The 25,967-nt window shown below is 56.2% G+C and overlaps 1 protein-coding gene across 1 annotated transcript in view; it reads right to left on the minus strand.

The window, feature by feature from the left end:
* Positions 1-25,519, minus strand: part of ARRDC1 (arrestin domain containing 1) — a 40,710-nt gene extending 15,191 nt beyond the window's left edge. The window contains exons 1-2 of the mRNA XM_068914845.1: positions 25,321-25,519; positions 5,464-5,574 (exon numbers count right to left, since the gene is read on the minus strand). Of these exons, the coding sequence (XP_068770946.1) occupies positions 5,464-5,574; positions 25,321-25,438 (229 nt within the window). The 5' untranslated portion in view covers positions 25,439-25,519. The remainder of the gene's footprint in view (positions 1-5,463; positions 5,575-25,320) is intronic.
* Positions 25,520-25,967: the final 448 nt, after the last annotated feature.

Raw genomic sequence — 25,967 nt, forward strand, 5'->3', positions numbered from 1 at the left:
CCTGTGTGGGTACAGGCGCACGAAGGACCTGCTCTTCTCCAGCTGAACGAGGCCAGAGCCGCAGCAGGGGAGGGCGAGAGGGGCCGCAGTCCTCCGCAGAGCTGAATTACGCCTTTATTCTGGCTCGAGAGAAACATCGCCGCCCGAGAGCGGCGGGTACAAGCGGCGCTATTTTGTCCTGCCTGCAACCGGTGTGCTTGACCTCCCGCACCGCCGACCGCCAGAGACATTTAACCCCGCTCGCGCTTCCGTCCTCTCCGCAACCAGCTCTTCGTTCTCCCCTTTGCAAAAAGATGACCCAGGAAAAAAACGGCGCCGGGGAGCGAGCGTCCAAGCCGAGCACGGGCCGGGTGGGAAAAGCAAACGCCCTGCAGGAGGCCCAGGAGGAGCCCGCCTCGGGGGGCACAGGAGCCTCCTCCCCGGCGGCTGCCGAAAGGCTCCCGCCTCACCCCACTTCAGAGCGGCGGGGCCGCTCGGCCCTTTCCAGGAGCTTTTACGGAAAAAGCCCGACTTCGTTAAACCGTTGGCCTCCGGGTTATTGCCGAGGCGACGGCACGGACCCCGCGCAGGCGCCCGCCAGCGGCTCGCTTGGGCCCGCTGCCTCCCGCCCTCCCAGCGCGGGCAGGAGCCTGCCCCGGGCGCCGCGCGCGAGCTGGACACGCAGGTTATTTCAGAGCCTACCCACCTCCTTTCTCATACCACTTAGACTGCTAAAAACAGGAAAAAAAGACCCCAAACCCACCCAACCACGGGTGTAACGCAGGCGGCAGCGGATGCCACGCCGGACCCCTCACTTATTTCAGCGCCCGGGCGGGCGGGTGGGTGGAGAAGCACAGAGAGGCTCTTGGACGCCCAAGGAGCAATCCAAGGTTCGACGCTTTTGCCGGACTTCCCCGCTCCAGCTCGGCGCGCGTGCGGGCGCCCCAAGTCTCCTTCGAGCCCCGCTGGAGCCATTCGCTCAGACCCAGCCGGTTCTTCAGACCCGAGGACGAGGCGGGTGCCAGACGCGGCAGCACCGTGGCCTCCCAGGCGCCTTTCAGAGCCCCGGGCTCCGGGGCCCCGACGCGACGGCGCACCAGACGCGGGAGCAGCCGCCGGGCGCGTGGGTACCGCAAGCTGCTCGGCTCGGGCTCTTCCCGGGCGGGGGGAAACGAGCGGCTGCTGCGACTTGGAGGCTCGGCTGCGGCAGGAAGCAGAATCGGAGGGGTAACGGCACGGCCGGAGCAGCTGGAAAGCCTGGACGCCACGTTTCTAGGAGCACGGCGTACGGGAACAGAAAAGCCATCGGAGGCAGAAACCAACTCCCCCGCCGCCCCCTTCCTCCGGCCGGTTTTCATCGGCACTGCCGGGACGTGACGTCCCGCTTGGTAGATAGGAGGCTATCGCAGCCAGGCGGAAACACAGCCCCCAGCCCGACCCGCAGCGCTGCCCGCCCTCTTGGGCCCCCCTCCTTCAGGGACGGGCGGGCGAGAGGCAGCCCTCACCTGCAGGCACGGGCGCGCGTTCACCTCGGGCTTTCTGCGTGGTTTTTGACGCGCGTGGTGGAGCTAGGCCTCACGCCGCAGCAGTATTTGCTCGCAGCCGCGGTAACCTCGGCTCGCGTTGCTCACCGCTTTTAGCCCGCGGCCGTCAGCCGCCGGGCTGGGGCGGGAGGCGCGTTCCTGCGGGGCTCCTCGCGCGGCAACGCTTCCGACTCCCTTCTGAGGGCGGAGGGCCCGCCAAGGCCGGCATCGCTGCTGCGGCTATGCCAGGAGCGCTTTGCGACGCCGTCCCGGCGTTCCCAGATCCCCGAGACGTGCTTCTGGGGAGCAGGAGCCATGCTGGCAAGACTTCCCTGTGCACCAGGCAGGAAGAGGCCGGTCCACCTTCTCCTGGCACTAGACAAAGCAGAGCTTTAGCACTAAAGCTTACCTGCATCCAGGACTCCTGCCATCAGCCGCCAGCGAGCATCGCCCAGCTCAACGCCCTCCATCCCGAGAAGCAGGCGTACAGGCCTGCCTCCGTTTCCCCTCCGAGCTGGGCTTTAGACCCGCAGGGCGCAGAAGCGGGGACAAGGCGCGCGGGGAGGCAGCCCCGGGAGCAGTCGCCCACCCACAAGCTCAGGGCAGGTTTCCCCAGAGGCCGCGGCACCCCGACCGCTTGCTCTGCTCCCCTCCGCTCCCGCAGCCCGGCTCGGCCGCTCCCCGACCTCGCGCGGGAACCCCTCGGGAAAGGCACGTTTCTTTGGAGGCCTCGGCAGCTGACAGCTATTCCCGGGGAGCCCAAAAAAGGCACAGCCGGGTCAGTGCCAACCAAGGGTCCTGCCCTGCTGTTGTTGTCAACGAGGCTACGGCTTGACGTGCCTAACGAACCTCAGCCTCCGTCTTGCTGCAGGGCCTGCTGCGCCAGGGCACGGGGCCACCAACGGCCCCATCGAGGAGACCGCCAGCCTCCTGCGGAGACGGGCACGCGCGCGGGGAGAGACACCGAGCAGCGGCCCAGAGGCGCGCTAAGCCGTGCCCTGCTGTTCGGCCGCCCGGTCCCTACATCATCTCCAGGAGGAGGACTGCTCGACAGGAGACGGTTATCTTGCTTTCCGACTCCGCAAGCTGGATCAGCGCCAAGCCGGTGGGCTTTTCTTTCGACATCCATCGGTACAGACCAGCCCAGCACTTTCAAGGGAGGGCTTCAAAGCGGTCTCTCCCGGAGGACTCGGGCCCAAAGGCAGCGTTGACAGCGCCCCGCTCCCACCATCGCTCGCTCCCGCCCGTCCTTGCGGAGGCTGCGCAATCCTGCCCCAACAAGGACACGGGTCAAACACGGCAAGTCCAGGACAATAACTCAGAAGTTTGTACCAGTCACACAACCAACAAACACCCGGCAAGCGCTGCCCCTGGCAGCGAGCCCGCGCAGAGGGACTGCTCGCCCTTTCCACGTCTACTTCCTCGAAGCTGGGAGAGGGTGAAAGGTTTTCAGAGGGGCCGGTAACTCCGCGGCGCGGCGCCTGCCAGGCAGCTGGTTGCGTGCCACCGCGCCGCGCCTCCACACAAAGCACGGAAGTGGTACAGACGGAGGTCCGCGGGGCCAGCCCTCAGCCACAAGCCAGCGAGGACGAGCGCAAGGCAAGAGAAACGAGATCGATCTGGACAAAGAAAGCCTGCCCGTCAGGAGGGGCGTTCGGGAAAGCAGGCCGGGGATGGCAAACCACGGCTCTCCGACGGCACCCCAGCTCAAGAGCGCGCGCACGCGCGCCGTCTCTGCCACCAACAGCCGAAGTTGGGTCCACTGCAGCTTTGACACGCAGAGCGGAAGACCACACGTCGCTGGCCGCAGGTATCTGGCACGCTGCTCTGGGTTTCCGGCAGCGGGGACTAGGCTTTTGCCCGTAACTGCGCTGTAACTTTGCAAGACAGGAGAGCAACAGCACTTTAAGGCACGGCAGCTTTTAAGCGCAGCGAGGGCTCTCAACAGTCCTACAGGACAGATTTTTTCCTTCGCTGCATTCGTTGCTTTTCCAATAAGTCACGCACCACCGATTCCTACTCCGACTCGCCTGGAGCTGCGTTAGCTCGGGAAGCCTGTTCAGCTGGCCTAGTTTGCCTAGCTCACACTTGAGGCACGCAGCTGGGCAGCGGCCAGCCCCGAGTGCCGCTGCCAGGGGGCAAGGAGCTGGCCCACCCCACCGCCCCAACCCCAAACACGCGCCTCTCAAGTCTCAGGCTCTGGCAAAGTTCACGGTACTAGTTCTTGACAAATATCCACCCTGAACTGAGCAGGACACACAAAATCTGGGTTCCAGAAAATTAAGAGCAAAAAGACTTAGGGCTTCTCACAAAGAGTTGAGGAGCAAGGAACACCAAATTTTGGTGGTGGTGGTGGTGGGGGGGGGGGAATGTCTTTCGATCTCAGGCCTTCAAATGTATCACTTCAGAGTCATGAGAGCGTGCAACTAACGATATATTTTCCTTCCATCCTTCCCAGCCCGGGACACAACCGCAGTCCGTGTTTGTCCCAGTCGTTACGGGGACAGCTCCCAAGGACTTACAAGAACTGACTGCCTAAACGGGTATCAAATTGTCCCAGGGACTGCAAAACCAGGAAAGCGCAGGCCCAGCTTTTCCCACTCGCACTACGGGGTTCATTTTTGCCACAACTCAGCTTTACCAGAACAGAACCAACCGCAATAGCATGGTTTCCCCTACAAATGATCAAATAGTAGAAACGAAGCTGGAAGGTTCATCTTTCAGAGCAGCTGCAGGTTTGTAACTCTCCAAAACTCCGCAATCCGAGTTCACAGCCTCCAGCTCTCAGCTCATTTGAGCTCAATTGCCTGGAGCACCTTATAAAACTGCTAGGATTTTGCTTCCATTCACATTCACAGCTGGGCTCTTCGGCTGGGATCAGCACCGCTTCCAAAATCAGGCAGGAACTTTCTCACTGCCCTCCCAGGCAGTCTAGCCTTCTCCTGCAGCCCCCGGGCTGGGAGCCAACCCAGGGAGCGAGCCAGCCAGCTGTCTCCCTTCTCTGGGACCTGAGCAAGCAGCGCTCTCCCCGACTGCTCTAAGGATGAGGTCAGTCTCCCCTCGATGCTGAAAGCTCTGCTTTCCAAATTGCTGAGCAAGCAGGAGCTGCCACTGCAGTTTTACCCACTTCCTGTTACTGGATAAAACGGGATCAGAGGGCATTCTGAAATCTTATTAGCCTGCTCTTTCGCCACGCTCGGTGTAGAGTTACCACGGTAGCTGCTGCCTTCGGCAGGTGAATACTGGCACCTCTTGGTTTCAATAGGAGCCAGAGCACAGCATGAATTATTTGTGGTAATGGTGACCTATTTAACAGCAGAAAGGCAGCATTCATTCGAGTCCAGATTCCCTAGAGGCTGCTGGTGTCACTTTACCCCGTGGCATAAAACAACCCAGTCACTCTCTCCAGGCATCTCGGCTTGCAGGGTGTGCCCTGGTAACTGTTCTAGGCCATTCTCTCAACCTTTCTCTTGGAGGGCAAGCGACACCTCCACATCCCCTTCAGTGCAGTCCAATTGCTCCTGGCCTGCAACTAGCTTCTGTTGACCAGTCTTGGCCAGTGCTTTGTGACTTCCAGAAACAACACACACAGGAAGTGGAGCAGAGTGAACCCACATGGTCTTTGCGCTGGTAGACACCCACCAGCATTGGAGAAGTTGCTGCCGATAGCCCCGTTTCAGCCAGAGCAGGGCCAGAGGATGCAAGCAGTGTCTGCAAGGTGGCTGCCAAGTTCTGCAGCCTTTCAGGATGCCTCTCCACACAGCTCCTTCTAAGCTCTTGTAATTTCTAATATTGGCTCACATCCTTTGCGCACAGGCCAAGGCAGCCTGCAAAGGGGTATTTCACATCAACAAGATGCTCAAGTCTTGGTGATGCATTTCTGCAGACCATCTTAGAATCACCCAACTCCCAGCAAGAAGCAGCACGGCCAAGGAAGCTCCCGCTTCCTTGTCAATCTTACCTTTGTCTGCCAGAGACAGCGTGCTGTTAAAATACTGCTCCTCCACGGTCCATGCTGTGTCATTCATCTTGTTAGACACCCCACAGGATCCAACGCAGCTCACTTTGATAGCTGTTAAGAGAAAGCACACTCGTAAGCGCTGGGAGAAAGCAAAACCACACGTTCAGACTTGCTTCAAGTATTGTACGTGGGCCTTTTGCACAGGAACAGAGCTACTCCCCCACGGGAGCAGGAAAACACACACAAGGGGGAAAAAGGGAGTAGAGGAACCAGGTCACGCTTTCAGTTCAGAGGCACATTTTCCCCTTTGTTACTCTCAGCACTACTGCACTCGCTCTGCTACCCTAGTGCTCTTCCCAGCTGTCATCACCATTAAAGTCTTCGTGTTGGCTTCCTTGCACCGTGAAAGGTCTTTAACGGCAGCGATTTCTGCTCCCTGAGATGTAAACCTCTCCCTAGTTTTCTCCCAGATGAATCAATATCCTCCCAACTTCTGCATCAGCCCCAGCACTCAGGTGGACAGCAGAGGACGTCTGTGGCAGCAAAACCTTCCTACACATCCAGGTGTCCCTGGCCAGACAGCCATGAGCACACAGAGGACTCTGCAGCCTCCCACCCTGCAAGAAGCAGGGTATCCTTCTGTCCCTGGGAGGAAAGACGCAGTTGGCACAGGCACCACGTTGCACTAGGCTGACTACAGCAGCTAAAGTCAGGTAGCATCTCTGGGGAGCACGTGGGCTCCAGCTCTGCTCCTCCGCTACGGCTGCAAGAGCTGGAGCTGGAGCGAGGCGGCACATCCTGGGGAGATATCCACCCTCACAGGAGTGAAACAAGGAGAGGAAAAGCCATTAAGTCCTGCTCTTCTGGCTTCTCAAAGAGCCTGCTGGAAGGCAGCTGAAGTGTAGCGAGATTTTTCCCTGTCAGTCCATTACACCTGGCCAGCGTTTCAGTCAGCTAGAAAACAACAGCAGAAACGATAAAACTGCTTGGGCTCGTTACACTGGCCTCTTCCAAAACCAAAGGCTGATGCCTTAGGACATACACTGGGAGGGCTATGCCATTAGCCCTCTGAACGCAGCAGGGAGTTGGACTCTCCCATACAGCACTAACGAGCCCAGCTGCTGCTCAAGTTCACAGCCTACCTGCCCTCGTACAAAACCCTCAGCCCGTGGCAGTCTACCCTCATAGCCCGGGATCAGTCTCGGCTTCAGAGGATCGCAGCAGAAGCCCTTTGCCCATTAATGCTTGTCCTGCATCAAGAGCTCTGATCATGTTGGTAAGACCATTGCTTCTCAGCAGCACTTCAAGGGAGCGCCTTCCTCTTCCTTTTAGAGACACTGGGCTCACAGCAAAGCTACGCAGCAAGGCCTGGAAGCATTTGAGATGCTATCTGATTCTCTGAAAGCAAGGAGGGAATTTGAGCTGTCTGCAGGCCTTGCTTTGGGAAAGTCATCCCAGAGCTTGCTCTGCACCCTCTCACTGTAGCTTTCAGATGAGCTACCCAGAAGGTATTTTCAATTTGTCTTGGCACATTCACAGCAGGTTCAAGCTCTGATGATGTCTCTGGATCACAGGGACAAACAAACGTGACAGACTGGCCTTGTTACACAGCAAGGGATGCTCTGTGCTGCTGTGTGCTACCCCACACAAAGGGAGGGAAGGCAGACCTACTCTGGCACAAAATGGGCCTTCAGGGTCATCCCAACCTGCACGTCTCCTCTTCTGATTCTTATTAGGTTTTTTAACAACTTTAATGGATCCCACAGAACTCCCTCACTGGATTTGCCAGGTGAACATTTCCACTTGCAGGAAGGTACCGCTACTAGACAGACCCATTTCTCCCATCTGCTCTGCTTCTCTGTATTCAAGCAGCATCTCACAGATCTCTTCCTGGGAGGCAGGTGGCCGATCTGCCCTGCTCCACGAGCCTTCTCAACCATGCTGATCTTGCCATCTCCACCCACCTTCCCTACACTGAAAGCTGTAAGTGATGCTGCTTGCAACTATCTGAAACAGCTCTCCAGAGCACCTGCCTTGCCAGTGTGGCCACGTCCTCCATGCTGATTCAAGAAACCCAAACTCAGCCCTTCTGCAGGGAGGGTGCACAGCTCTTACTCTAGTCTTTACATGTGCTTTACTACATACATTCAGGCTGAACTGGCGCCTTAGGGCTTAAAGTCTCTGACCCCGCTGCGGAGAACAGCCTCTCTCCGTCAGGTCTGCTGCCACACAGGCACAGACCGATCATGCACTCAAACACCAGAGCCCATCACAAAGCACTCTTTTGTATTTAAGGGCAAGGTACAAACAGCTCCAGGTGCCACCTCTCATTAATCAAACATCAATAGAGTAGCGAGGCCAATGCGTTGGCTCCCTTGTCCGTACCTGCAATGCCCTGCTGCAGGGCTTAGGGCTCTCCTGCCTGGGTGGTTTCTGATGCCCTCACACTCCTCCAGCACTCCCATATTTTCATATCAGGGATGTGGGCGAGAAAAGTCCAGTGAAGAACTGGAAAACATTTACAGCCTCAAGGAGCAACAGCCCCTGAGCAGGCTCCCCTTCACCAAGCCACAGAGAAGTTATATAGACCGCCACCATCTGTTGCAAGGCCCAGATAAGGGGATGATGGTCTTTAATTCAAGCCTGCTTGCTGCACTGCAGTGCTCGGGTGCTCCTGTTTCCAGGAAGCAGGCGGTTGTGCATGTTCAAGCACATACACACATTATGGCCCATTTGCCTTCCCACAGGAGACAGGTACCCAAACGCTCAAAGGCGGCAGGTCTGCAGCCTGGCTGGCCAACACTCAGTGCAAACCCATTGTTGCCATTTCCTGCTGTGATGGTGGGTTCTTCTAGAGCCTTCCATTAAGGCTACAAACGGACCAAGCCTAGCAGCCAGAAGTCTTACTACAGCTAGTTAAGCTGTTCCCCACCTCGGACACAGGAGCCCCCAGCTCCAAGGCATGCAGTTAACCACCAACAACCCAAGCCAGTTCAGGCACAGCCAGACAGCATCTAAAGAGGAAGGAAGGCCCTGTTCCCTGGAGGGAGTGCTCTGGGCCTCTCAGCAGTGCTAATCCTGGACACCCTCTGAGGGCAGCCCTCTCTAGCCACGTTCCTAATGGCCATTCACCCCGGGCCAGGCCAGGGCAATAGCCGTGATCATGGGTTTCCGGTAGGTCATTCCTGGTTGCTCTTGACATGGACTCTTGTCTAAGGGATGATCAGCAAGGAACTACAGGCTAATCTCCACTGTGCTCTGGGCATCCCTCTGGCACAGGCATAACAGGTCCTGAGGTACCCCAGAGAGTTTACCTGAAGCTCTCAGTTTCCCACACCCCCTGTTTTTGCTGCTAAACGCCAGCTAAGCCGCAAAGGAATAGGGTCCAGCCATCAGGCTCTGCCGAGACTGAATGCGTTTCCTCTTATGCTGCAGATGTGGTTTCAACCCAGGTATCTCATGCCTTGGTTACCAGAGAGCGATTTAACCCCTCAGCAGTCCCTGTGCTCTTCTGGAACGGCATTGGAGGCCTGGTAGGCCACCCTGGGTGCAGTAGCTTCCTGATGGCCTGCTTGCTAGCCCTATGCTGCCCTTCCAGATACATTAGGGCAACTGGAGGGGCAAAAAGCACCCAAGGACTCCTACGCTCCAGGCAGAAAAGCTTAGAGGCAAATTCACAGCAACAGAGAAACTCTCCCTTTTCCCTCTACCCTCTCCAAAGCTGTTAGCGTACCATTCTCAGGGGACACAGGATGAGACTTGGAGGGGCAGTCTGGGTTGTAGAGGATTCACCATGGAGTACCTTCTCCGAACGTTCTCCAGAAACATGAACTTCCACCCTCTACCTCACTGGCAGAGAGACAGGGCGGACAACAGGTCTGAGCAGACATGACACCCCCGCGGGGTTAGGACTGGCTGACAGCAGCTACAGCACAGATACCTCGAGGCTCGGCTGCTTCCCCCAGGCTCCCGGAGGGAGCTGGAGGACTCAGCAGATTCCCAGGCCATTTATTTGATCCCTAACCAGGTTTTGGAGCAGCTCACTATAAAATCAGCCTCCCCACAAGCATCCAGTGACCTGGACAGAGCAAGATGCTAAGAACTTGCCTGACTGAGTTTTGGATTCCCGTCCACAAAGAGGGGAAGGGACTCAGAGCAGCTGACAGGCAAAACGGAGCCATGTGGTCTTGGGGGCAGCTGCAAGCTAAAAATGGAGTCAGCAGGGCAGGTTTGGCAAACTGGCACCGTCAGAGCTGCTGCAACTGGAGCCACCTGAGGTGCAAAGCCTGTTAGCTTGAAGCGCTGTCAGGAAGCTAAACGCACAGGCTGAGCCTTTCCAAGACCTCCCTCTAGGCAATCTCTGCGCACAGTTGCGTATATAGCAAATAGGAAAGCTTTCTACATCAGAACAAGCCAATTCCAGTTGTTAGAAACCGCCCCCCCCCCAAAAAAAAAAAAAAGGTCTCTGCAACCCAATGCCACCAGTGACCCCAGTTACCGTATTCCTGCTCTCTGTTTACCTGGATTGCTTTGAATAAACAAAGAAAAGCTGAAACACTGCAAAGGGGGAAGGGAAAACAAGCAAGTAGAGAAGTGAATGAAGCAGCCCCACAGAAGGCAAAGGCCCTTAACCCCTGCAGTCCCGCTCTGCTCACGGGAGCGGGCAGCTTTGCATGCAGCCAGGCACATCATTAGCAATGCACTGCAGCGCTCGCCAAACGCTGGCGATAAAAGGAGACAGCTCAGCCATATCCATCTCTGCACTAAAGTAAAAATAGAGATGCCAAGAGCTGGGCACGTCCGTTTTCTTCCAAGGTGATTTAAGGAGAGCAGCATCTCAAATTACTTTTCTCTGTTGATCCAGGGAGCTGCCTCCCTCAGGGGAGCCAGCGTTGCGTCTCAGGCAAGAGGAAAGCACAGGACACGCATCCCCTTCCCCGTCAGCGACCGTTTGTACACGCACGTCTCCTACAGAAGGGCAAAAGCCTTCCTGCTCCGAAAATCTAGTCACGTGCTGAGCAAGCAGAGTGTCAGCTGCCACCCAGCACAGGAGACTGCCGTCACTGAACAGCAACAGCGCCAGCGCGAGTGACTCGGGCTGGGTTCAGACACCTACCGCAACAGCTTTGGGCAGCAGGGGGATGAAGATGGCAAACCTGGCAAGAAGGTGGCTGTTTTAGGTTTCCTTGGGTGGGGAGGGGAAGACAGCCCATGCGGCGCTGCACCGGGGCAGCCTAAGCACCACACTCCTCAACAAAAAGCAGCTACAATAGTCGGGGCCGGCAGCTGCTGCTTTTGGGGGTGGCTTAGGCAGGACGAAGGCGCTGGCCCGTGAGCACATCCCCACCGTCGTCCTGCAGTTTCCCCTTCCTCCACCGCTGCAAGGGCAGCTCAAGAGCTGACAACGGAGCTCTGAACAGTCCGTTACAACAGCCCTGGACATGTGCCAGCTGAAGCCTACTCAAGCCAGCGTACAGCCTGAACCACGTCTCGAGCGCATTCGCAGACTTCAGCTGTCCCTGTGGCAGGGAATCGGGTGTGCTCTCCTGCGAGCACGGCGCAAGATGGACTGACTGCAAAGTTACCCCGCTTTGTCCGCACTAACTGCATGCAGCGCAAGCGACTGGGGCACATGTTTGTAAGGCGCTCAAAGGACACTCCACAGGTTGAGATGTCCTTCATTCTTTCAAGAGCATTTCTTTCAAGGGCTGTCTCTAGGCCTTGCTGGTGGTGGCCACCCAGCTCCTAGGAAGGCAGCTGCAGCATCAAAAAGGAGGTAACAGCACACAAGACTCCCCATCAAGGGCAGCTCCCTGCAGCAGATGAGAAAGGTCCCGAGGTCCAGTACCAGCACGCAACAGCACTTTCCTGCTAGACCCTTGCAAAAGGGCTTGTGCAGGTCTGGATCCAGATAACAGGGGGAGTAACAGGGGGATTAAGTGCTGTGGGAGACTAGCAAGTCTGCATCAGATATGTCCTCGTTTCATGGAAACCAGCCAAGATTAGCTAGAGCCCCTTTTCCTCACCCTTCCCCATCAGAGAGGCAGCTATCACCAGGTTTTAATTAGATTCTCCCAAGCTGCAGAGCCCAAAAGCCTCCCACGCGCTGGTAACCCACCACCCCTCTTCCCCCTGCCCAACAAGCTGGAGAGGCCAAAAATAGCCCCAGCCAAGGCCCCATGAGAAAGGGGTGGTGAACAGCCCTGAGCACCAGCCACTCCCCAGTCAATGAGGAGCGGGCAGCAGCTCCTCCCGGATCGATGCGCTCTCTAGGCAACAGCACATCCGGGTCCTGTCTCTTCAGGGAGGGAAAGCGAGATCCACAGCCATCGGCCAAGAGCCATTACCCATTCTTGACCCCAGCCAAGAGTGCACGAGTCCGCCACCTCCACCGAGGCCGGGGCTCAGGCCTCAAGGCTGGGCCATAAGAAGTATGGGTGTCCTCCCAGCTGCGCTAAGCTCAGCAGGCTGTGGTGAAGCTCTAAGTGTGGCATGGTCCCCATCATGGAGCAAGCGCTCACACCGTGCTAACACGCATGGGATTTGAGCGGGGGATGAGAGGGACAGGTCACATTCAGCCCAGCCCTCAGGAAGGTCCACCTCTGGCTTCCCTGGTGCAAACAGCTCTGCTGTGACCCGCATGCCCACCAATGCATGTTTAAGATCTTGCTTCAGGAGGGATCTTTTCCCTCAGTCAGCATCCTCAGTTCCAGAAAATGAAAGTCTGTTCTGAGGAGATAATGCAGCTTCAAGGGCTGTTTCCTGGAACCACCTCAGCAAGCAGCACCACAGCTTCCCCTCAGAGCGAATCCTCTGGGCACAAGAGACAAAGGTCATGCATTTTGGCATGCTGCAAGACCTTCTGGCCCCACTGAGCTCCAGCCTGGAACGTGGATGAAGATTACGGGGTTTGGGGTTAGTCTAGGCTCCCAGCAAAGCAGGAGCAGACAGGGCTAGGAAGATGGAAAGCCTGAGAGGCAGCAAGCCCCGCAGAGAGAACAAGTTACCCTCGAGCAGTCTGTGGAGACGGGATTATTCCTAGAAAAGCTCCATGAAAAGCGAGCACCAAGGAAGCTTAGAGCACAAAAGGGGCATGACGACACCTTTGTACTGATTTACTTTTACACGGACAGACTCTGATACAACCTCAGGCACAAAAGGCTCATGCTCTCCTCCTCTAAAAGCAGGAGGGAAGGCTAAGTCACAAGACATGCTACTCCCCTCTGACCTCCAGCCCTCATGTGTAAATATACTGACACACTACTAATTAAACCAGCAGCTCCTAATTAATTCTCAGCTGTCCTAATCCTTCTAGGTCTATCCTGTCAGTTCCTGAGACACAAATTGTCTTGGACGCTTCACAAGACAGTGATGGAAGAGGTCAGCTTACATTAAAAGCTGGAGGCAGCAGCGGATTTAGCACAAAGTTAAGGGCTGTCTGGAGAGGTTTCTGTCTTCTTCCTTCCCCGAAGTTTGGCGCAGGGGCAGAAAGAGGATTAAGGCTCTAACTGTGGGAGGAAAGCAAAGCCCTGTACTCTCTAGAGCTGCCTAGAAACGTAGATCTCGCTTCTCATCTCAAATCAAACAGGCACCAGGAGCTGACCTATCTGAAGCTGACACACATCTAGCATTTGCCACACCAATAACAGCCTCCAGCACACGGGAGACCTTAGACAGCTCCTCACGACCCAGAGGGGAAGTCTCCAACGTGCCAAGCCAGCCGGTCACGCAAGTCACAAACACTGTTCTCTCCTCAAAGATTGTGGACAGGCTCCAAGTGACAAGGCAGTCATTGCTACAGTCTGATCCATCTTCAGCCCTCTGCTGCTTCATCACTTCTCGCCGGAATGGGCAATGCTACCCTCAAGCACGAGTCCAGGTCAGGTTCTGGGACCACCCCTGCAGCCCCTTCCTTCCAGGGAGGGGAGAGATGAGGAGCTCACTATCATTTAGTCTCCAGGAGTGAGATCAGCTGCTCAATCATTCCTTCCCCAGGTTGGCACTCACCATCTGCACCTCATAATAGACTGAGCCAGCCAAATCATTCACAGTAGTTGGAAGGGATGATCCCTCCCTTCCTGGCCCCAAACTTTTGGTGAGCAAAATTCCAAGGCAGCAGAGCCAGTCCTGTACTCCCAACCTCAGCAAGACCAATCCCGAGAGCCAGGTTTGCCAGTTCCTCCTGGCTGTAGCAACAGGGCTGTATTGGCCTGCTATCAAGCCAAGACAGGAGACCTCTTAAGGCAGAGTCCTGCCATGAACAAGATGTGGGCAGCACAGAATCCCTGTTGCCCACATACAACTAAGGAGCACCGGAAAAGAGGTCTAAATTACTCACTAAACACAGTTGAGGAGGGTTATGAGCGTGGGAGACAAACCAACAACACTGTCCTCTCTGTCCTTTTGGCTGGGGAAAGAACTGCATCAGATGCTCAGATGAGGAAGGAGCAGAACAGCATCTCAGCCAAGTCCTCTCCCAGACAGGCTGCTCCTCTCCGATCTGCAAGCATTTTCTCCCATCACGGAGACGGAGAGCAACAGGGAAACCTGCATTTTCCACTCCTTCCCCAAAATTAGGGGTCTACATAAATCCCAAGGGAAAAAGAAAATGTTTGGGCTCCTGCTTAGAACAAACTTCTGTCTAAACCAAAGGCTTTTCTCCAGTGCAAAGCTGGCAGGTTTATTTATAGCATCACAGAGTTTTATCAGCACTCTGGCTGCCCTCGGAGGGTGGGGGTCATCTCGAACATCTGGAACGAACCCCCCTCCCCGATGACCACGTTTAACAAGCCTGTCTTTGCACGCGTCAGGCTGGCGAGGCAATCTCGAGACTGAACAAGGCCACACGGACTCTGGGAGGGGGGACAGCAGCATACCACAAAATTTGTGCTTTGGCTCTGTACGCCCTGCTGCCAAAGGCAACCACAGTTCCTTAGCAACAGGCACAAGCAACAGGCACGAAGCACGCTGCAGCATCCGCACACCAGGCCCAGACAGACAGGCAGAGGCTCTGGCCAGCCCTGAGCCCCGCTCCATTGCCCCTGGCACAGCCGCCTCACTCTCACTGAACACCAGCCAGAAAGGGCTCCCCCAGCACCCTCTTTCCCCAAAACCACTTCCTGCAAAAGGAGAGCAATTTTTTTTTTAAAGCTGCAGACGGATGTAGGTCCTGTTGCCGTGTCACCCAAAGAGACTGAGAAGGGAGCTGGGAGGAAGCGGTTTCTGTGCCTCGAGGGCTTGCAAGGGTGATCGCACCCCAACGCCTGGGCAGTACAGAGGCCGCACACGTGGGTCTGGCACGGGTGTCCAGCCGCGCAACCAGCTCCCCCCTTACCACGCACCTACCCCAGCCCCGCAGCTGGACGCACAGGCGTAAGGTCTGCAACCAGCACACCCACAGGCAAAAACAACAGCCCAGACTGGATTTGGGACAGGCAGTATTCCTAGATCCCAGCTTACGAGGAAGCAGCGGAAGGAGGAAAGCAGTACCCGAGACCGATTTTGGAAGCCCAAACTCGTGCCCCATCCCAAACACAGCATGGTCCAGCAGGCGTGTGGGCTGCACGCATTGCCTCCCGCAGCGCACGGGACAGGAGTCCCCCGTCCCAGCCCTCAAGTCCGCGTGCACAGAGCCACAGGGCACCATCCGCCACGTCCTAAGGGACGCGTCTCTTCCTTCCAAACCAGGACGAGAGACGCAGACGCCCCCGAACGCGGGGAACAGTCGCATCAGCCGAGAGTACAGGAGGCGCTGCAGGAAGTTAAGCAGTTGGCTTGCAGAGCCAGATCTCACAGCTCACTGTTAAAACCTCCCTGCCAGCCACCCCCCTCGGCTGGGCTGCCAGGATTCGCAGCCTCCTCTCCTAATACCCAGCGCTGAGTGGCGGGAGGGAGACACAGATGCAGATGAGCAGAAGGCTGGAGGGGACAGCGGAGTCATTTCAGGCACTTCTCCGCTCCAGTGCGCAATGCCAACTCCCAATCTCAAGAAATCTTCCTTTCTACTTATCTGGCCAGAAATTCAGAGCGGTAAATTCTGATCTGTTTCGAGACTAACACGCCTTCTCTCCTTCTAGAGCTGCGCTTCAGAGTCCCTTCTGCTCCCCATCCCTGAGACAGCAGGATGCGTTTCCACCAAGGCAAGACCGAGCTCCAGGTAGGGTTTGCCAGGACTTGCAAGAGGAATCACGTGCCAGGTCAGAGCTGCTCAGCTCGTCACCCGGCCGATCCCAGCAAATAACCTGACCGGGGTTTGCTCAGCAGCAGGAGGTCCCAGACAAAGGTGTCACGAGATACCGGTATCACAACGCAAAGCCCTTGGTTAAGGGAGCACCGTGTCCACTGCCGGTGCCTCGGCTCACTCTTCCTCATCCTCTTTTCCGCATAAAGCTCCACACGGCTTGGTATGGCCCGGCCCCTTGTCTCACCCTCGCCCTGCTGCCAGGAGCAGACACGGCGCATGACAACTGCCCCTGCTGGGCCACACATCGCCTTCCAGCCCAGGCACCGCTGCGCGGCGGATGCTGGGAACAGGACCAGGAGCAGAGACACCTCGTATGCAGGATCTCAGTAAGGTCTGGGCAAGCTATGCTTGGGACCCCCCGTACATCTTAATTTACAGTCATTACTTCTCAGGGGGCTTGGACAACGTGAACTGGCTTCTGTGAGCTTCGGGTAACCCGCACTTAAGGACCCTGCGCTCTTCAAAGCGGCACAAGGCTGCGCACACGCAACCGGTCAGAGGGCTGCAAACTTCAGGGTCTGACCCCTCGCACAGCCCTGCCGGAGGGGAACGCAAGTCCCACCCGCCCCGGAGAGCCAGACAAGCGGCGCAGAGCCAGCGCTCGCCCGAGCTCCCAGGAACGCTGACAGACGCCAGGACCTGCCAGCCCTCGACGCTTCCGTCGGCCAGGCCACGGCCACCCCGCCTCGGTCTGAGCAGTCCCAAAACAGAACAGAGGAACCACTTTTTATTTTTATTTTATTTTTTTTTTTAAATAGCTTGCCCAGAAAGAAATAGGTTTCCACCCGGCACTTAGCACTACTTTAAGCCAGAGCAGTTAAGATATTCCCATGTACTTGACTTCCGTGTCTAAAAAAAGGGAAGAACCAGACAAGAAAACCCACCGCACGACACCAAAGGCCCCAGGAAACGTTTGTGAGGTGCCTCAAGGCCAGTCAGGTCCACGCTATAACAAAGCGCCCCTTTCAACTCATTGCCCCTTCCCTGTATTCTTTCCCTGCAAGCACAAAGCGAGACACCTTATCCCATCTACCTGGCAGAACAAGCCAGCTATTCACCCAGCCCAAGCGACCCGCAACAACCAGCCGGGGAGGCAGAGCAGCTCTCCGATGTCCTGGGAACGCACGCTGCTTTGCGACCGCCGCCAGCTCCGCTCTGTTCTTCCCACACCCTGCGGCGGGTTTAATGAACTCTCCCCCTCAGACAATCTCTCTTCACCTGCATCTCCGGTCGCGGGAGCGTCCCCTCCTCGAAGCTCTCGGCCCAAAGCCACTGCAGGCAGATAAACGGCTGACTGAGCAGGTTTCTCTGCTTACCACAAAGAGGTTGATTCACCCGAGCCTACTCCCTTTTCAGGCTATTTCTAAATAAAGGCTTCAAAGAGTTCTGGAAATTCATGCTTAACAGGCTTACTGTAATGCCAGAGCACAACAGCTCCTCTGGGCCAGACTCTGCTGCGGGACTGAACCAGACTCGTTCTCTTTTCAGACTCTCACGTACACTTCGCCAGGAGTTGAGGCTAGAGCAACTCCTGCTGGTTGACGCTCACTGCGGCAGATCCTCACCGTCACTCAAAACACTGGCTGACACAGGTCACCAGGCCTTCTCGGCAACAATCGGTCTGCAGACGCAACACAGGCGCTCAGGAGGGGAGGTGACGTCCCTCCATCCCGTTCCGGAGCTCAAGGGACACTGCTGGGTCTGAACTCTCCAGGACTCTCTCCCTGTGCTTGGAGAGATGAGTAGTCACATGGCAAAGGGTCAGCTCAATACTCAGGTGGCCAGAGAAAGGCCTCTAGCAGGTTGAACCCCACCATCACCACCACGCACACTTTCAGCACAGACAATACTGCCATAACCAGGCATCCTGAGCGGGTCTCCATCTCCAAGGCACTGGTGAGAAGGACCAAAAAAGCAAGCTCACGACTTTTCAGACGTTCTGGGAACAACCATTTCGATGCGAGAAGTTGGAGCTCGCACACAAGGAAAGACAACAACAGCGTTGCAACAAGCAACCGCACAAAATTCTGCATCCGGGCCCGTCCACCCTGCTGCACTCCTCCCGGCAGACTCGCAAGTCAGCAGCTAGGATTTGTGGAGACACCTCCAGATGATTTAGCACTGCTGCTGCTCCCCGGCACAGGCCTGGAGCCAGCTCACCTCCTCCTAACAGAGGAGGTTGCAAGTGGCCTTTCCTGAACAGCCTTATTTATAAGCAATAAAGCAACCTTGCATTTAATGAGTCTTCCTCGTACCCGCGTACCTGTGCAGCTAGGTTCTCCTGCTGGGGCAGGAAGGCAACAAAGCGTGAGGCGGCGCAAGGGGAGATCCCAGCCACCTTGCGTCACGTGCTGGCTGCTGCAGATTTCACACACCACACTGAGCTCTCACGCGGTGCTTTCACACGTCTCAGTTGTCAGAAAATACCCCCTCCCCCAGCCCCAGCGTGTTCGGAGAAAGCAGCCAGAATCCGGTTCGCTCTGCATAAGAGCTGCTCCTATGATTTCCTTTGATGCCATTCAATGCAAGCAGCTGGATTCTCTATTTATAGCAAGATCATCAGTTTGGAAAGACGACTTACGTTCTTCTTATTACCAGAGCACCAGATACATAACAAATCCCTACTACGCTAGGAGTGGCACAAGTTCGTAAGACAATCCTCACTCCCCGCAGTCACGTTGGACACCTGCAGACATCCAAGTAGATAGAAAACGTAGTATCCAGGACCGAGAGCTGAGCCCCTGGGCCTGACATTCAGTCTTCGGCTGGCATTCCCCATCAAAAAGGCACTAAATCATGCCCACGTGTTGAGATTTCCTCCTTGGAGATATGGCCTTCCAAGTCATTTTGATTCATGTCTGACTGTGGGGAGCGCTTGGGATTAAGGGGGGGGGGGGTGCATAAGGGAGGGATGGACAACAAACCACTGTGGTATCATCACCTCCGGCATGAGGTGCTGGAGCCAGACAGACTGAGAACAGGGTTCCATGAACAAGCGCACGGGATTGGAAATTACACACAGGAGCATTAGTGCTCCAGAAATGAGCTTTTGAAAAACAGGCTCACCAGAATGCTTTTTGCTGTGGGTATCTGATAAGCTCCAATTTTAAAACCAAGACTAAAGTGTCTTGGGGTCAGGGAGTATTTTTAAACTAGGCCTGTAAATAGTTCCAAATTGATATTAGCTTTCCACCCTCATCCTGCAGAGGGGGTAAAAAGCAATGCCTGCCCTCACCTCAGGATACCCCTCTCTCCCTTCGGCAGTCATCTGGCATCTCTGGGTCCCGATACATCTGCGGACATTTGTTCAAGCGATCCAAATCGACCATGTGGGATTGACAGTCCTTCTAAAGACCATATCTGATCCTAGACAAAGTGGTACAAAGCCATGGCTAAGCGCTGTTATTCACAAACTTATTTACAGAAAAAAAAAAAAAAAACAGTTCACTCTTGACACCGGCACACCATCACCTATTTTTTTAATTAGCCATCAACACGAGTTCAGGGGATGTGGGGTTGCTTCTTAAAAGCCTTCACACGCAGAAAGAAACCAAAACATCTTTGTGATCTGAAGCCATTTCATCTCCAGTTTTAGATCCTAGAAACAAAACAGGGAATAAGAGCACGTGCAGGCACGACCGTACACAGGAGAGCAACCCGCTGACTGGCAGCGGCCTGGGTCCTTTGCGCGTTCCCTCCTCTCCCAAGCACTTCGCACTTCCACACTAGAGATTTTAAGAGCGGCACAAAGAGATAATTAACTTCCACAGCAATCCCTGCAGCCAGACTTAAGAGGTCATAGCAGTAGCCTAAAGGCTACATGCTGGATATCTCAGTAATCAGCCCTCAAAAGGGGCACCACATTAAAAAAAAAAAAAAAAAAAAAAAAAAAGACCCCAGCGCCTGGTGTGCTTGTCAGGCGGATTCAGGAGCAGCCGCTCCGAGCAGGAGGAGGAAAGACTTGCCCCAATTCCCAGCAAAGCACCTTTTCCACGCTTTTGGACAGGTCAGGGCTGCAGCAGGTCCATTCTGCTCTCCCTGGCCATGAAAGCCTCTAGCCAGTCACCCATCAAGGGACAGCTCTGTCACTTCCACATATTTACTTCCTCCTCATCCCCCTCTCATCCAAGAGGGGCTTTCAGCAAGGCTATGGGCAGAGCAGGACGGTCCGTGCTGCCACGCTCACCTGCCTTGGCAGCAAAGCTAGCTCGAGCCGTCGCTCTCCCTTGCTGCTGCCCTTCCTCGGGCCCGTGCAAGGGCTGGGGAGCTTCCACCAAAAAACAGACAGATGCGGAAACCCAAACTTATTCCTCCCAGCAAGGGAACCTCCCTACAGCCTACCTGACTCCAGTTCGGAAAGACAAGCTACATCTCTGCCAGCTCTATACTGCTCCGGGGAAAGAACAAGCAATCCCACCCCGTTTGTCACACTTGGAAGCAAACCAGACAGCCACAACTCCTCTCCGCTTGGTCTCCCATTGTGTTACACAGGAGGGAAGGCCACGGCATGCCTCCTCACCGAAGACAGCCGCAAGCACAGCTTTCTGGATGAGCGCAAGCAGCGTGCGCGCAGGGCGGGGGGGGCGAAGGGAGGCGCACACTGCGGAGACAAGAGACACAAAACAACCTTGTGATTAGTTATAGACTCCAGGGGAGTTTGAGCGCTAGCAGCCAGCCAGGAGAGCAAAAATCCCTCTTTTGTTCCACAGTCTCAGACAGACTTGGCCACACAGCTCATTGCCGTCTCGCTCCAGACAACGAGAAAAGAAAGTTAATCCACTTCCACTACAGCAGGAGCCATCCAGCCTGCCAGAGCGATGTGGAACGACACATGAGCATTCCCGCGCTTCGTCCTGGCACCCGCCGCAACTAGAGGATGCCAGGCAGCTCGAGGACCGCGCCGGGCCCCGCCGGTACCACCGGCGACAGCCACAGCTTGTGGCTCCTTCCCTACCTACCAAACCCACCGCACTCGTGCCCAGTTCTGCACTTCAAGCAGTCATGCTCCATCAGCAGAGTGAATCCTGAGGCAGAGACGAGCCACGGGATCCCCCGCTGTCCGGGTGATTTATAGATGCGATGAGACGAGGTGACCTATGCCGTCAAGCACAGAAATTTAAAATCCACCCTTACAGAAGACACATTTCAGTCTCAGGAGAGAGCACGCTTCACATTACTAACTGGGGACTGAATCCATCCTTTAAACATGACTTTGCTGAGCAGATCAAGCCACAACCTTCTTGCTGGAACAAATTTTCCTCCATTTCAGGAGTCAAATTGTACGAAGGATCCTGGCAAATGGACAGAGCCCACAGGTGTTTCCTCCTTCCCCTAGGAAGGGTACAGGTTACACACACAGCAGAACCACCTTAACCAAATCCAAACTTGTTCCCTCTGCCATCCTAGGGAAGCAGAACTGACCTTCTGGTTTGGGCACATCACTTAGGATTCCAGTGAGCTGCTCTCAACCCTCCATTACCAGCTTTCTCCACTCTCCATAACAGAAATGGGAATACTTACTACATTTGGAGAAAGAAAGAGAGAGGCATAGACTATCTGCTCAGAAGAAATGGGAATTATGTACCTGGACACTTCTAGAGTACAAACAGTACTTCCATTTGGAGCTTTGCAGTTCAAGGGACTGATTTTAAAGTCTAGTCATCACCGCATAAACCTGGACAGCTAAATAACAGAGTGGAGAACGACACAGTGCTGAAATCTGCTTTGGAAAGTGCTTGCAGTTTCTTTACTCTGAGCGACCTGGGAGAGAAGACTGTTATTTTAACACTACACGTCTGCCCACAGGAAGCCTAGCTGAATGGGAGGCAGCAGGACTGAAGTGATCTGCATTGCTCCCGCAAGCTTTCGAGTCCAGAGGAAAGCACTCCGGCTTAGGCGAGCGGCGCGAGCCTTTGTTCCAGCACGCCTTTGTAGCGCGCTCCTGCCAGCGACCGAGGCTGGCTTCCACGTTCTGAACTAACTTCTCCTCCCTCCCCCCAGATTAACGCCATATCCAGCTGGCCCAGCGCCAGCTTCCTGTTAGATTAATTATTCTTTGTACACACGTGTTTGATGATTTACCCAGTAAGTCAGGCACAACAATTAGGAGCTCTGCATTTCCATTAGCGTTCTCCCCCGAGGCCTCAAAGTTTGCGGAGAAGGACCTTCATCCTGGCACAGGCGCGGGGAGGAACGCACCTCCTCTCACATGGCTCAGGAAGGTCTGTATGGTTTACGAAAGGTGAGTCATCATTTATGACGCCGCTGCATGGTCAGCCAAGGACTATATGTTACCAAACAGCCATTATTGCTAGTTGGCAGGGCCGGCAAGGAAGCTAAGGTAGATGAGAGCATTTATGATCCCAAAAGGCATGTCTCGAGTTATGTTTTTCTATGACCTGAGATTTCTAGCACGTTTAGCAATACAGAATGAACCTTGTTTGCCTCTATTGTTCACCTCGTGATAGGTGCAGTTTCTGAGAGCCATAAAGCAAGTCACCCTGTGAAGTAATCTACAGCCTCATTTGCATTTGTGCTAGATTTTGGATCTCAAGAATCACAATAGTGAGACAAGCAACCACACCAGACTGGTCCAGTTTGGGAACTACTTTGGTGCTGTGCGCCAGACCTGTCATAGGGTAAGTATTTCCGGTCTCTTCCTTTAAGATATTTATTAGTCTGAGAAGTCATAGCTGGTCACAGAAGGGGTAGTACTCAAGCCGACGCAGCTTCGAGGCCTCCAACCCAGCTCTCCCCTCGCCCCAGAAGAAAGCTACAGCATGATAAAGGATGCCTGATCCCTCGCTGCTGGACCTGTGAAGTTGAATAGGGCTGACTACTGCTAGGTCCTCAAAGGAGCCCAGTCTTAAGACCTCTTTGCAGCAGGTAGTTGCCTGCTGTCACACAAAGAAGGATGTTTCAGCAGATATATGAGCTTCCTCCTCTTTTTTGTGAAGGAGGGACATTTCCTTTAGCCGGACAGAAGGAAAGGGTGCCCACCTGAGAGAGATCCCCAGCCCTACTGCTGAGGGTTGGCGAGACACCAGCGGCCGTAAGACATGACGCAGCATGAAGGACACATAGCAAAGAGTCACCTTGTGGTAACAATGTCCGTAAAAAACACACCTTGAAGAACACTGCTTATTTGGGCAGAGTCAGGCACCCGTTGTGGCAAGCTAGCACCATCCATAACTTTCTCCTAAGTCCCCTTCTATCCCTGCTGGCAAAGCCAATTTGCAGGGACCTCAGCCCAAAGTAGCAAGCTCACATCACCTCTGCACAGAAGGAGAAGGAACAGCCGCACACAGCCCACCTCAGATTTGCCTAGATGCTGCTGCCAGCCCCAGGACCTCAGCCAGCTTTCCTAAAGCCCTGCTCAACTGCCCCAGCTTGTTACCGAAATTACTGCATTAGTATTATACACAAAGATCCAATAGCAAAACCTCTCCTGGCTCGAGAACCAATTCTTATGCCAGACCTTAAAGTTTCCCAGAGTCAAAGCAATAAGGAACATCTTCAGAACGAAGGTCCAGACAAAGACACTCTCCTCCTTCCCCTGCAGCACACCGGGAGGCAAAAGAGGAAAACCCGGCACGTAAGAGAACCTGAGAGCCCACGGGCTCCCCAGAGGCACCAGCAAGGTGTCACCAGAGCTAGCCCCAACCAGCTGGCAACGTGAGGGACTAGCACAACTGAGCCTTGCAAGGCCAAACACTTCCCTCTCGCCCAAGAGACCCCTTCAGGAATAGAGGTGGAGGGGACAGGCTAAGACAAAGGAGGATGGCAGTCAGCAAGCACTTTGTCTAAGAGGTTTTTTGCTGGAAAAAATACTGCTGTTAAGTATCCTCCAAGGAGATAAATGCTCTGGATATGCAACTGCTTTGCCGCAACAGGAGTTAAACAGCCTACAAGTCTGCACTTGTTCTAGATATTTTTGTTCCTGAGGAAGCTTCCAAAAGCTACTGCAGAAAACTGGGAGAGGTGTTCACAAAAGCAAGAACATCCCAGCCCCAGCTGCCACAGGCACCATCATCCAGGCCAATGTCTGTGTTCAAGAGACTTTGCATTTTAAGTTCTATGGCCGTTTTTCCCCCAATAATTGGTTACAGAGGACAAAGTGTTCGTATAGGAGAAGCAAGGAGATAACCTCAGTGAAACCAAGAAATAAGTCCACATTTCCACAGCGCTGAGCACAAAACGAACCTGTAAGCGTGAAAGCCTTCTCTAGGGTGGGGGAAGCTAGGACGCACAGGAGTGACAACCTAACTAGCTGGCTCATCTGAGAGCTCATGGCGGAGCAGAGGGAATTTAGAGCCTGCAATGCCCGGTGGCCCACCCGATCATCCTCCTCTTCCCAGTATGGATCTTAAACAAGCAGCCGCCCTCCCCTGAGGCCATCCTCGTTCATTCACGCTGCCATCTCCTGACAGACTGCAACAGCCACCAACAGGGCCTGCATCTCCCACCGAACCACAGCAGCCCACATACTCCAGATACCGCTTGGGCCACGGACGCAGCTGAAAGAGCAGCAGTACGAAGGTTTTATGCCTGCTCGGAGCCACTTGTGCTACAAACCCTCTCAACACTGATGGGGGCTGCGTGCTCAGACTAGAGATCTCCCACTTAACCAGTAGTTTCACAACTCAAAACATTCAAGGTCCTTTAAGACGTTACGCAACTGCTGCTAGCGATAGATGCTAGCGAGCTGCGCTTGCTGACGGACAGGTGTCCCCTCTGCGTGGGGGCTCTTTCTGCACCAGGGGCAGCGGCCAGCTTGGCCACCACGTCGCATACTTCCTCCGAGCCTCCTCGGCGCTCCCTTCCCAAAAATCCCTGGCAGCAGCCTGAGGAGCGACGGGCCCCGAGCCTCCCCGCAGCTTTAGTCAGCCGCCGTCCAGGATCTTTATAAAAATACACGTTTCGGCACTGCGGCAGACCCGGGCGCACAAGGGCCCTTTGTCAAGGAGCTGCCACGGCCCAGGGACAACTCGCGGAGAGGCTCGAGGCGGCGAGGGGGGCCACGCCGCGCCGCCGCGCTCCGGTCCGTGCCCGGCAGCTACGCAGCTCGTCGCCTCCCTTGACCATCCCGCTCGAGACCGGCACGCAAGTCGGGTTTGGACGCTTCTGCGAAACAAGTCTGTGCTGTCTGGCTTCACGGGGAAGGGGTGCGGGGGGGGAACAGGAAGCAGAGGAAGAAATAATCCGGCAGGTTGCTCACAGCACCTGCACGTCTCTCCGCTGCCTCTCCTCTCCCGCGACCTCGCGAGGGGCAGAAGGGGAAGCGGGGCCGGGCCCGCAGCCCACCCGGCGCAGGGCGGCGAGCCCCAGGCCCGCCCCCGGCAGGGCAGCGGGCCCCGCTCCGGCCGCCCCGCCGCCCGGGGCTCAGGCCTGCCGGCGCCTCCGCCCCCCTCGGGCGAGCCGGGCTCGGGCCAGACCTCGGCTGCCGGCCGCAGGGCACACGTCGGGGGGCGAAGGGGGGGGGGGACCCGCTTCCGCGGCCGCCCGCGGAGGGGCGCGCAGGCAGCCAGCGCCAGCCCCCGGGGGGGCGAGGGGGAAAGGGGCCGGCAGCCCCCCCCAACCCCCCCTCACCCCGGGGAGGGACGCGGCGAGCTCACCTCGGTACTGCAGCGAGCCGGAGAGGCGCACGGTGACGGTGCCGGCCAGCGGCTCGCCGGGGCTGTAGACGACCCGGCTCTCGCTCAGACGGATCTCGAAGAGCTGCACCTTCCCCATGGCCGCGCCGCGCTGCACCGCGCCGTCCGCCTGCCCGGGCCCCCCGCGCACGCAGCGCTACCTGCTGCCGCCCCCGCCCCCGCCGCTCCGGCCCCGCCCCCCGCCGGCCCCGCCCCGCCCCGCGGCCCCGCCCCCCCCAGCCCCCCCGCTCTGCGGAGCCCAGCGGCCCCCCCGGCTCCTTCCCCCGCTGCAGGGCTGGGGCAGCCCCGCGGGGGGGGGGGGGCGAGCAACAGGCTTCCCTCCAGCCTTTCTGCGCCCCCTCCTTTTGCACTGCCACGTGATGCGGCGATAAGAAAGCCTGCCCAACGCCGCTTCGCCCTTCTTTTATTTTTACAAGCGAGCACGGGCCGTGGCACCGGGGAAAGGCACCTCCCGGCTGGCGACAAGCAGCCCGCGTACACGGGCACAATGAGGGCTGCTGAGGCGGCCGCGCGGGGACGCCAGCCCCCCGGGAGCAGGGGCCGCAGGGATCGCCGGCGTCGCAAGCCGAAACCCCTCGTGAGAGACCCAAGCTCCGTGTGAAGAGTAG

The sequence above is a fragment of the Struthio camelus genome, chromosome 20, assembly GCF_040807025.1.
Source record: "Struthio camelus isolate bStrCam1 chromosome 20, bStrCam1.hap1, whole genome shotgun sequence".
In the NCBI taxonomy this organism is placed as follows: Eukaryota; Metazoa; Chordata; class Aves; order Struthioniformes; family Struthionidae; genus Struthio; species Struthio camelus.